This window comes from Lagopus leucura, unplaced genomic scaffold (assembly GCF_019238085.1).
Source record: "Lagopus leucura isolate 7727_CA_CO unplaced genomic scaffold, USGS_WTPT01 Super-Scaffold_73, whole genome shotgun sequence".
Classification (NCBI taxonomy): Eukaryota; Metazoa; Chordata; class Aves; order Galliformes; family Phasianidae; genus Lagopus; species Lagopus leucura.
Genome location: NW_024962252.1, coordinates 13,760,677 through 13,773,695, shown reverse-complemented (window position 1 = coordinate 13,773,695; position 13,019 = coordinate 13,760,677). Strand labels below are relative to the sequence as shown.

The window sequence follows — 13,019 nt, the reverse complement described above, 5'->3', positions numbered from 1 at the left end:
CATACACAAATAGAAATAGTTTTGCATATGGTGTTCCTCCAAAATCAGAGGGGACTGTTGAAGGAAGATTTATGTGCACTGGGTACAACCTGATGGCTACCTAAGTGTGGAAGTACCCTTAAAGAAGTGATATCATGTAGGATGTAAAGTTAACTAATGACCTATAGGAACTAACGTTTCTATAAAATATTTAAAGGAGTAATGTAAACATAAAAATAAAGTGTTGGGAAATCAAACTAATTCTGATAGCAAATAGCAAGTTTAAATCTCATTGTCCTTTCTGTAACTTGAGCAACATTTCATGAATATTACCCTCAAAAATGACCTAATTTAAGAGCAATTAATAATTCAATCATAATAATTAATCAAGTCTTAATATGTTAAAATTAAAAGCTTGCCAGAGAGCAGATATATTCCACAGTCATTTTAGATCATTTGGGCCTGTTCTAATTTATTAAATTATAGATGTGGCCTAAAATCATTTATACCTTCTTAACAAAAGTTAGTAAAGCTTTGTTTTGTATTCATATATTTGCATAGATATACCATTCCATTGCATGAGGATACCTCTCTTTTCTTTTTCTTGTTTTTGTAAAGCAACTTCTCACTTGTACTTACATGAATTCTGCATGGTACCTGTTCATATATAATTTACAGGTAAATTTAAAATTTCAATTCTTTCTGGTATGTTTTGTTTTCCCTGATTTTAGGAATCAGAGGTATTCCCTTTGGATATTCACTTATTTAATCCTCATATGGTTACTCCTCTTCAAAATCCTCTAACTTCTGGAAAGTTTTTATGTAGTATTTCCTTAATTTAAGGTCATAGGCTTTAGGGCATAATTTTTTTATGAGGAAACTGCAGCTATTGTGTGCATGCAGTCAGGTTGACTTCTCCTGGCTGTTTCCTAACACTAAGATGTTGGTCATCAAGAGGATTATACCTAACTTCCCAAGAGACTGGCTCTCTTGCCATGAAGTGCCTTAGTCTATTACAACTAGAAGGCACCACAAAGGAAGGAATGGGCCAAGAATAAAATCGTCTTGATTTGGTCTAGAGCTGAGCAGCTTTCAGCATCCACTGCAAGGCCTCCTTGGTTCAGCACTTCTAAGGAGAGACTGTATCTGCATATCTAGAAATGGCCATGTACAATAAAATCTGGAAGAGCTATGCATTACCCTTTCGCTGGCCAAGAGGACAGTTTTCACACAGGGTAATGCAGCTGTAGTTTCTCAAGATGTACATCACACAGTACACTTAAACACCCCATTCAACACAATCTTAAGAAACTGCAGATAGTAAGAGTCACACTGGCTCACAAGCTGATTTGCTATAGTATGTTGGAGTAAAGTCCTAGATCTTTTAGAAGTCAAAAACAACTGCATAAAGAAGTGTACAAAATGAGAATAAACACTGTGATCCTACTTCCAGTGCATATTCCTTCTTTCCACAATTTGTGGATTATAAACTGATTATAAGTATGAGCTATATTGAGAAGACTGTGTTTAACAGCCATGCTAGATTTCTCTTCATAACAATACTGTTTTCTTTTTTTGAATGCAAATCTATTTTGATCTAAGGTATTAAGGCACAAATAAATTATGAACCTCTTGAAAAAACACTTCCCTTTCATTGCAATGACTATTTACTATGCACTCCTTAGTTCTCATACTGTGTGAACAATCATTTCCAAGTACCTCCCTTTGTGTTACATTGGGTGACAGAGTGGCTGTCTCCTCCTGCCTCTTCAGATTCTCCTAGAGGGCAAGAGAAGTTTCTCCCCTTGAACTGCTCTGGTCAGTATGCAGAGCTGAGACTCAACACAGATTTGAGTCTACAGTTAATTCAGTCTCCATGTGATCAGGACAAAAGACCAGCATCTCTCGAGGCTGACCTTGACTGCCTGAGATAGGAATTAGGCTGTGCTTCCCCTAACTGTATAGCCAGCTTACGGAACCTATGCACAATTAAATGACTACTTCCTTTCTTCCTTTTTCTCTCAACTTGCAAAATCATCTGTATTACTTCCCTCTCCCCACTGAAGAAAACATTTCATTAGTGTGAAATTTCAGCAGAGTGATTCATTGATAAAAGCTTACCTTCCCATCCATGATAGTAACTACATCAGGCAAACCACCAATGACTTTACCACGATCTAGGAGTTTAAAAAAAAAAAAAAAAAAAAAAAAAGAAAAAAAGAATGAATGAGGTTTAGTGCTCAATGTCACTCATTTCTTAATTATTTTATTAACATGGTGTCACACTAGTCATGACTTCTGTTTGGACTTATCTTAGAATAAACACACACTGGAATTTTTGGCCAATTAAATATGAAATAATACAATTTTTACAATATTTTCTGTTATTTCTTATTAACATATTTTATGGTTCCCTCGCTTTTTTAGCAGAGGTTGTGCTATGGAGTTCTAAGCTGATAGACACAACAGCCTTGAAGTTGCTACCAAGCTTGACAGCTTGAGTTTTGGGAAAAGAGCAAAGCAAAGTACTTTCAGCATTGCAGTGATATCTAAGATCAGATGAAAACCTGTTCTGCCATCTTTTTTGTGGGCAGAAGCATCTTTCAAGGTACATTGCATCTTGTACCAGAATTCCAGTAGTAAAAAGCTTCCATACTATCTCTCTTTCAACATGTTATATATTCAACAGTCATTAGCAGGTTATTTTCTACTTAATATGTAGATCCCAATATTCAGTCTCATTCTTAGCTTTCTGTCAACACCTCCTTGTGTGACACTCAGATACTAACACCTAACAAAAACTCTGCAGATCATGGAAGACATAGTGGATCACTACAAAATGTGTAAAATGTGCATTCAGAGGGTTTCCATTTGAATTAAAGAGAAATGAACTCTCAAATTACTATTATTATTGCAGTATTCTGCAGTAATATGTGATTTCTGCCGTTACAGATCTTGGACAGGTATGGCAACATACCACAATAGATGTCTTAAAGAAAACACTAAACTAGAATGTAGAACATGTAAAATAAAATATAAAATCAACTTACTCTTCTCAGCGAAAGCAGCTGCCCTAAAATCGTTGAAGAGAGGAAAAAACATATGTAATGTTATTAATAAATTATTAATGAAATAATTTTCCTGTGATAAGATTATTGTAGCATTAAAATGAAAAAAATGTAGCACTTACTTGAGTCGCTGGAATTCGGTAAGGGCATCATCAAAAGCTGTAAGAAAACAGTTGAGAGAGTTGTTGTCTGTGAACATCATTTGCATTTTGGTCTAAGTATTTAAATACATGTCCTTACTAAAGCTTTTTTAAAAACAACAGCATTAAACAGTAGCAGAAGGGAAAACCAAACCCTGAATTCAGTGTCACTACTGGTAAAAACAGTTATGCAACTAAATTGCATATAATTTTGACAACAGAATATCTATTTTTACTGCATTCCTCTTCTCATTCCTGATTAATTCTGTTTAATCTGTGAAAAGTCACCATATAAGTATGATCTTAAAAATATACCTTGCCCAGACAGATCAAGTGTGCGTTTGAAGGATTCCTTGTCACCAAAGATTTCAAAGGTGTAGTTCCCCTTATCCTTTTCAGTGGGTTCAGTTATCTGCAGCCAGGCAACATCCTCTCCACCCCCAATCTTCATCTTTTCACCAGAAGAAATCTTAGATTCCCTTGAAAAATGAATAGAAATGTGTTCAAACATTCTTTTCATATATAATCTCCATAGGAGACCATCTATAAAAAGTTAGACAACGTACTGTTTCCAAATTAGAAATAAATTGCAACTAGTGAATGCAATTCTTTTCTTTTCAATGTGAGTATGAAATACTTTGGAATCATTAGCTTGAGCTTTCCTTCTGATGGTTTACACCTTCATTCTCTCCTCATTTTTTTTTCTCCCCACAAAGACATTTGTGTTTGTGTTGAACTGTCCATATACATCTGAATGTGAATATGCTGTATGACTTCAGAGTTCTAAACTCTTCATGCGCAATGAATAACAGAGTAACTGTGGAATGCATTAAAATAGTTCACTGAAGGAAAAAAAAAAATCTGTTTTTTTTTTTTTTTTTTTTACAAGAGGAAGAAAATGTTTACCTTTCATTAACTTCCAAAAAATATTAATAAAATAATGAAAGACTTACATAGAATGTATTATTCTCACATCAAGACAAAATACACCTTTGCTTGCTCATTTGTTTTTGAGATCAAGACAAGAAGCAAGTTTTCTAATTGCTGATAATTAGTAAATATATACTTTGAAAAAAAACAACAAAGTGTAGCATTCTATTGACTAAACATCACTTCCCAAGTATAAGAAATGCTATGTTAATTTATATTGGTGGTTCCTCTGCTCTGTAATCTGTCCTGAAGAGTGGAAATAGAAGAAGCTGTCTAGGAAGAGTACAGAAACCAAGCTATGTTCAATGACTTGTGAAGTTTGCTTTCTCTCATTAACTAGAGAAAAGATTTTTTACTTCCCTTCGCCCAAAGCATACTTAACTGGATTTTTTTTAGCAGATAAAGTCAACATTAGCTTCTCTTTGATCAGTTAATTTATTTGCACAGACATGGTTGATTTGGCTTCATAGCCAGTTTGATGAGGAAAAGGAATTTTTATTATTTCTCTGTCTGTAAGAGGACTACATTGAGTTCAGTATATTAAAATACACACCTGGATAGAAATAACTATTTATTACAAAATACTGTATTCCCGACTGTGCCATGAGTGGATAATGCATTCTGGTTTCAGGTCTTATATTATTATATTTCCTGCTATTCATTATAATGGATAATTCAAAGCTAGCTGGAAATCTGTTTACTATGTTTCATGATATGTCTGCAGCTGTCTAAAAAACAGGAAATGTTCAGTCTTCTTGTCCAGGAATAATGTAATAGAACTCCATTTGAAAAAGAAACAAGTTTGGGGGAGTGTAGAGGATGCTGGTTATTTATGGTTGGTTGGTTTTAGTATTTGTTTTAGCTCTTCATAATAACTCCAGCTCCTAATCATAATATTTATGAAATGATTGAAATGTTATTTGTTCAAAATATGTTTAATAACACAACATGGAACATCAGTATGTGGGGGATATCAGCTATCAAATATAAATTTGCATGCTGATATTTCAATATTCTCTGTTTTTATGTTTCTTTGAAGCATATGGTGGAATGGAATAAGTCTTTGAAACTGAAGCTGATTGAGTAAAAGATAAAGGAAAAAAAAAAAGTTTCTTCTCCTTTTCATCACGCAAACATCAAATTTACTGAAAGAAGGAGAAGAACTTACTGAATACAAAGCTTGAGTTATGAGTTCAACTGAGCACCCTCACAGAAGTCTGTTTGCACTCCGTGAACCTAATGATCACTGACACTTTTCTCACATTCCTAACTGAATAAGACAATGTGCAGCCACACCATCCTCTTCCTGTCCAGGTCAGAACACTTCACTGTGTGTCATCTTTGGAGGTCATCAAGGAATGTGAAAATTGAATACCTGAAGAGGTTTAAAATCCTTCAACATCCTCCATGCAGTTTCCAAAATAATAGAGGCCAAACATACCAAAGCACCTGGACACACATCTAACTCTAAATACACAGATGAATAAAAAGTACCACCAAAGTCTAAAATTAAAGTAACATGAGGGTGAAAAAAAGTATTTGAAATTTTACAGCTGAATTCCAGTTATACTCTCAGCTCTGACAGATATTCTTAAAACATTTTGCACTTCTTTCCCTTCCTCTTCTGTCATTTCGAAGAAGAGGAATAGAATTAAAATATTTAGTGTGAAAAAGTTTGAATGTTGTGGTTAACTGCTTTCTTAGTACAAGCTTTTATTAAATGGTGAGAGCATGCAATTCACCTACTTCTGGAGGAGGATTTCATCTATTCATAGAAAAGAGCAACATTGGACAGAAAACTGTGCTCCAATTCTTAACTGTCTTTGAACCAAGTAGATAATACAGTGGAGGACAAAAAATCCGGCACTGAGTAACAGATTGAAATACTGCATGTACTTTTTTTGTGCTGTTACTTCTAGGTACTGGACAAGTCTGTCAATATTTCTTTTAATGTATCACTACCAATGCGAACTGAGAATATAAAACGCTGTTAAGAGAAATTCACTCGTGCTCCAGTTACTACAGGAAACACCAAATACAAAATAACAAATGTTCAAGACTATATTTTTCTCGAACTTGAAAATATATTCTCATCTACCTGTGAGACCAAGTGACTTTCATTTCTTCATTGTAGTACTTCAAGAAACACTGGAGCCTTATTCCTTCTTCTGTGCAGAGTATCTTCAGAGGAGAAGCAGTCTTACCTACGGTGAAATGGAATATATGCAAATCAAGAGATATAATGAAATGAACAGGAAACCGTCAAATGGAGAACCAAAAAATGTTCAAGATCTGAAGTTCTCAAGTACCATAAAGAGACAATGATTCATGCTTCTCAAAGGAGATCTGCTGATTTTTATCAGATGAAATTTTAGTGGAAGTTTATGGTTTTATGATCATATACAAATATTATGACTAGCAAGATCCTTTGTGAAGTAATCAGCTAGTCATATAATTGCCATAAAATAATGGCGCCATGATTTTAATAGCATGCAAAATTTATTTGAGTGCAATTCCTCTTCTTTCACTGGAATGGCTCTGAATTTCTTATTGGCATTAGGATCAGAATCTAGTTCTATCTGTATCATAAAGCTCATTTACTAATGGGAAGTATAAAACAAATAATTGCTGTAACATTGTCACAGTATCTAAACCAAACAAGCCAGGTGGAATAATACTTTGTTCCCGCTTAATAGTGTCAATTAGCAAGGTTGACTGCCTATTCAGAAACTTAATAACATGCCCATAAAAATGTAAGCATCATGACTGCCATAGATTTCCCACTTACAATAAAAATTGTCTGCCTTAGGCTCAGATGACTTTAGTATAAAAAAACTACATGAAAATCCAAGACAGCATTTACTTACCACTGACTCTGCTCAGTGCCAAAATTATATCATCATACACTGTGGAGAAAAAAAAAAGAAAGAAAGAAAATGTAGCATCAAAATTTAATCAAAATATAGCTTTGTAATGCTTAGTTTAATTAAAGTGATATGGGAAATCTTCATATCCTCAGGCAAAGAAAACCATTAAAATTGTAACAGGTGTACAAGACAAATTGGAGACTACCTGTGTACAATATATGAATTCTGTGCTGTGCCAATGAATGTACCCACTGCATGCAGTGTCTGCCATGTGCTGGCAGATCTTTGGCTTCATATCCTTCATGCCAGAAACAATAAAAGGTCATTAATTTGACAGTTCACATTCAGAGGAGAGTGCAAGGGAAATAAAAAATTATCAAATTCTTGGAGAAAACCATACCCATCTGCTGCTGGTAGCAGAGAATTTGGCAAATATAAACTTCTTGAGAGCAAATAGAATAAATCAGGTATCATAACAAACTTTTAAAAAATCACAGTACTGATGGGATGCTGGATGGGGAGAATATTATACAAAGTAATAGAAAACTGGAGTACTTTCTTGTAAGATGGAGAACCACAGTATCTTCTGTTCATTCCAATGGTCAGCATAAACTTTACTTGAAAATCCTACTCTGCTGAACGGCGGTAATTCATTTAAGAGCGTGAACATGTTTTTCTCTACAACTCGGTCTGCTTTTTCACAGTTTTTGAATTATAGCTTTATGACTTTACAGTTAGAATAACAGTCAGTCCCCCCTGAGACTCCTACTTCAATATATTTGAAAGACTTGATGCTACATCTTTTGTAGACATTAAAACTTACCGAACTTGACAAAGAGCTCTTTACAAAAGATCCCATATAAAAGATGGTGCCTGCTTGATTAAAATTTACTTCACTTCTTGCCTGTGAGGGTGCTAGAAAGTAATCATTATAAGGCAAAGTGTCCCCCCCTCTAAACTTGCCATCTGCAGTTCAGGCCTCAGTGCCATAAGGAAGGCACTGAAATACGAAGAACCCCAAACACGCTTGCTAGCTTGCAATTTGCAAAGGTAGCTTTTGAACATCTCTTGAGAGAATGTAGAGATCATTACTTTGATACAGTGAACTGAATATTACCTTTTCCTGATAATTCAAGAGTAGAGACATCATGACCTCTATCATCTGACAGTGTTGCCTTATAAACTCCTTCATCCTTGCGAGACAGCTACAAGAAAAGCACAAGATGTTTACTGACCAACTTGATATGAATATATTTGCTTAACCTCTTCACGCTTTTCTAAATCAAACAACAGACATTGTACTGCAATCAACTTACTGTTGAATAATCTTGCCAGAGATAAGATGGGAAAATATAAGTGGCTTGTACATGTTTTTTTTTTAAAGCAGCTATATCTAGGTTCCTAAGCCTAAATCATAATTCAAGTTCCATTCAAATGCCTTAATAAATGTGGGTTTTCTTTCCTTCTTCCTCTTGTTCCATAAAGACAAACAGGATTGATCCTTATCAGCAGAAACTAGAAGTAGCTTAATAAGATGCGAAAGAGGGTAACTGCAACTAACATAAACTTCAGAAATTCCATTTTTATTCACTCAAATCTATTGTCTTTTTTGGAGTCATTATGTGCAGAGCAAGACAATGCATCTATTCCTTTTAACTTCTCAAGAATCAACTAAGTGGATTTCTTCAAGCAGCAGCTATAGTTAAATTACATGCTACTACAATAGTGCATTCATTAACATTAGAAAAATTACATTCCAAAAACTAACACAGTGATACTGCTTTAAAGACAGTAGTTTTTTGTTTGAGTGTTTTTATTTTAATTTATTTTAAAACTTAAAGGAAAATATATACTTACTTATATTCAGGTTGGAGACTGATTAACTGAATCTTACATTTATACAAGCCCACAAGAAAGTTACAATAGGAAAAGTGTCGTGTAATTAAATGACAATTAAAGACAGCAATTCAAGACAAGCTGAAACCACCCTCTCTCCAAAAAGTCTACACAGGAAAAATAAAGCCACTGGAAAGCCAGTATCCTATTGCAAGTGAAATGAAGGGAATAAATTATAAAAACATGAAGACAATTAAGAAAAAACACTAAATAAAAAATTAAACTGAATGCACATTATGCTGAAAACTCAAAGACTTGATGCAGGGGATACTTCAGCAGCTTATTTTCCTCACAAGAAGATAAATCTTAAAAAGCCTTATACCTTAGGAAATAAAACGAAGACAACTGTAAAGTGCTGGAACAAACTGAAAAATTAAGGAATAAGGAAAAAAAAAGGAAAAAAAAAAAAAAAAAAAAAAGAGTTCACCAAAGGATTTTTAAGTAACTTAAGCAAGACATGTCTGAATCTGTAACAAAAATGTACACTCTTTTACTAGCAGTAACTACTCACTATCTAATTGAAGGGTACAAAATATGCCTTTTCTTAAAATTTTTCATAAAAATCATAATAGCTGGTGGAGTGATCTGCCTGGCAAATCTATAGCATGTCAAGCAGAAGCTGTCATTTCTGATCAGTAGGTGATACTGTACCTTGGGAATAGTGAGGTGACATTCTCCCCTCTGCAGATCAGGCACCTCATCAACGTCAATCCCAGAACCATTCCTATACCACTTGAAAACAGTCTCCTTCTTTGTGTTTGCAACCTGCACAACAGAAAAAGGCACATAGTCATGGCTATATCCTGATGAAAGATACTGTACTATACATGGTCACAAAAGTACTTGCAGCATAAGAAGCCAATTTTTTATAACACATGTCAAATCAAGTTAAGTAAAAAAAAAAAAATCCAAACCAAGTCCTGCTCAGCAGAATGTTATTCCTACAACATTTATTTGCAGCACAGAACTGGTTGGAAGTAGGCAATTTAGGCCTTCAGAGCACTGTCAAATCCTTAAAGACAATTCTGTCAGTCTGTTCCCTTAAGGAAGAGAGTTGTCATCTGATTGCAATTTGTCTAGAGCTATCTGTAAAAAATTAGAAATTAGAGCTGCTGAAATTTCCTCTGACCTCTGCGTTTTCCACGTCTCCAGAGACCTGTAACACAGAATCTAGACTCTATCTGGGAGAATATTCAGTCAATTTGTACAATTATCCTGGCAACATAAGCAACACCTTTCAGGGCAGCACCACAAAGAGCCATTGAAATTACTATTCCATAAGAATTTGAGACTTCGAAATTGTAAGCTGCACTAGAAATCCTTGTTTCCACAACGTGTCCTATGCGGAATACAAAGACTTGAGGAATCCTACCAATTAGGACTGTCTCTTGATACAAAAGAATTTAACAAAGTGGTGTAAATGCAGAAAAGGTTCTTGAAAGCCAAAATTTTGCTGTAATAGTAGCAGCTGATCTGAGCAATACATAAATAGAGTACAGGTATACCTCATCTACTGTTATAATTTGGAAATATAAATTGTGCATTAGAAACACTTAAAATATTGCTGGATGAATGGCATAGAAGTATTAATTCAAAGAAGCCAAAAGCTCAGCTGTGACTAGAAACCTTGGCAATATATTTTACTTTTCTCCTTTTCAGAAGTACTAGAGTTTATTTAATGTTTCTATACTCTTTTCATTCCAAAAAACACATAAATGCAATGGTATTTGTGTGCCTAACCTGAATCCCCAGTCACAGAATCATAGAATCCTAGAATCAGCAAGGTTGGAAAAGACCTACAAGATCATCTCTCAGAGAGGAAGTACTTCTCAATGTCCAGCATGAATATCCCCTGGCACAACTTGAGGCCATTCTCTCTAGTCCTGTTGCTAGTTACATGGGAGAAGAGACCAACACCTACCTCACAACAAACTCCCTTCAGGTAGTTGTAGAGGACAATAATACTGTGAGAATACTATGGGAAACAGTGTTGAAGGTTTTGCTATAGTCTCGGTAGACTATGTCAACAGCCTTTCCCTCATCCACCAGCTGGGTCATTCGATCATTGAAGGAGATCAGGTTCTTCAAGCAGGACCTGCTTTTCATGACCCCATGCTGGCTGGGCCTGATCCCTTGGTTGTCCTGCACACACTGTGTGATCTCCCTCAAGATGATCTGCTCCATAACCTTTCCCTGGCACACCAGTCATGCTGACAGGCCTGTAGTTTCCCAAATCCTCTTTATCACCCTTCTTGTAGATGGGAATCACACTGGCAAGCCTCCAGTCCTCTGAGTCATCTGGTTGGCCAGGAACACTGACAGATGACAGAAGTGGCTTGACTATCACCTCTACCAGTCCCCTCAGCACTCTCAGGTAGATCCCATCTGGCCGCATGGATTTGTGGCAGTCCAGGTGGTGTAACAAGCCTCTAACAGTTTCCACTTGAATCATGAGATGGTTTATTCTTCCCATCCAAGACTTCCAGGTCATGGGAAGAGTTAACAAGGTTTTGGTAGATGGACATAGCTGGCAAGATATTTCTTAGTCCCCAGGCAGTCACTGAAGAATATCTTGAAAAATAACTAAACAAATGGATACTGGGCAGCCTAGAAGTTAATTCTTTTCTATATACATACATATATCAAGTGGCTTGCTTAGAGGAAAATACATATACCAGTTTTTGAACCTTTTACATTAGAGGAATCTTACTCTTGATAAAGAGCTCTACAAAAACTCACTATAGAGATCACCAGATATAGACCAGATACAAGGAGGGTTTTTTTGCTCTCTCCTAAAAGCTCTTTTTTTTTGCTCTCACAAAAAAGACCTACTTTCTGGTAGGTCTTCAAAATTTGCTCACTATAATTACGTATCCTGCTGTTTAATAATCAGTGTGGTTGCTGTACGCCTCTGACAGTGTATGGGCTCACAATCTGGCCCAGAGCAATGTCTTGCCTGAAAAAAATGAGAAGCATTTTACATTTACCAGTAACTATAAGGTGGCTATTCCGGTAGCCATATGACATATGTGGCAATTTTATTTGAACAAAGCCTGAAGGAAGAAACCTTTAACACTTTTCAACAGTTTTTCATCAAAGACTGTTAGCACTCAATCTGACAATAAATACACAGAGATTCAGACACAGGCAGTTTGCAGCGCTGAAGTTATTTGATGTTGTGATTGACTAAGAAAAGTTATCTTTTTTTTACTGTTTAGTCAGACACCAAAAGTCTTGCTTTCAATAGATGCAGTATAAATAATAGTCAAAGATATGCAAGAGTAGGTAGCTTCCAAACATTCTGAAATTTAGAATTTCTTGAAGAAAAATGACAGTAGACACTGGCATGTATAGAAAAATAAGCACATAATAAAGAGAAAACACATCAAATTGTCATTCAGATGGATAAATATATCTTTCTGTCATTCAGAGTCTACAATACCAATAATAAGATAATTAGAATTAAATTTTAAGTAAAAATTCAATCAGGTCCAATCTCACAAAAAGGAAGTGGTACCAGAGGTAATGTATACTTCTTTAGATGTGTTATTATATAACACAATCCATATTTGTTTATTATTACTGTTATGAACCTGGATCATACTATCAGTTCTCTGCCCTAACCAAGCATCCAGTTCCCAAAGACCCCATTTCATGCCACAGACTTTGATAACATCCTGGCCAAAAGCCCTCTCTTGCAGATCACGTTATCCCTTCACATTATCCCAGGCTCTTTCAAGAGGTGAAAACACCCGTGCAAACTATTTTGCACACAGGCAGAAGGCAGAATCTAGAAGAGACCTGTGCCAAGTGCTAAGCAGCCTGTGTGTGCTCAGTCTTCTCTACAGGGAGCCAACTGAGCAGTATGAATATAAGCCACCCTGAAGGATATGGTCTGGAGAGGCAGAGATTGCTCCTTGAGCATTTCATTACTGCACATACAGATTGAGGCAGCCACACTTCTTCTAACTTAAACATCTGGTACCTCATGTGAGATAAATACAGACTTAATTGTTCAACTTCCTCCTATGTATAAAAATTAATTGGAGTCACAATCAACAATGGCCTGAACCTAATGTCCAGTCACACACTAACAGTAATAAATATTACAAGGTCAACAGCATAGTTAAAATGATGAG

At 35.6% G+C, this 13,019-nt stretch overlaps 1 protein-coding gene across 2 annotated transcripts in view; it reads right to left on the bottom strand.

Moving 5' to 3' along the window:
• Positions 1–13,019, bottom strand: part of MYOM2 (myomesin 2) — a 74,407-nt gene that overhangs the window by 2,202 nt on the left and 59,186 nt on the right. For both annotated transcript variants that reach the window (XM_042890678.1, XM_042890684.1), the window contains 8 exons: positions 9,532–9,645; positions 8,102–8,189; positions 6,985–7,023; positions 6,216–6,321; positions 3,503–3,666; positions 3,170–3,206; positions 3,030–3,052; positions 2,101–2,156 (listed from right to left, as the gene is read on the bottom strand). In XM_042890678.1, the coding sequence (XP_042746612.1) occupies positions 2,101–2,156; positions 3,030–3,052; positions 3,170–3,206; positions 3,503–3,666; positions 6,216–6,321; positions 6,985–7,023; positions 8,102–8,189; positions 9,532–9,645 (627 nt within the window). The remainder of the gene's footprint in view (positions 1–2,100; positions 2,157–3,029; positions 3,053–3,169; positions 3,207–3,502; positions 3,667–6,215; positions 6,322–6,984; positions 7,024–8,101; positions 8,190–9,531; positions 9,646–13,019) is intronic.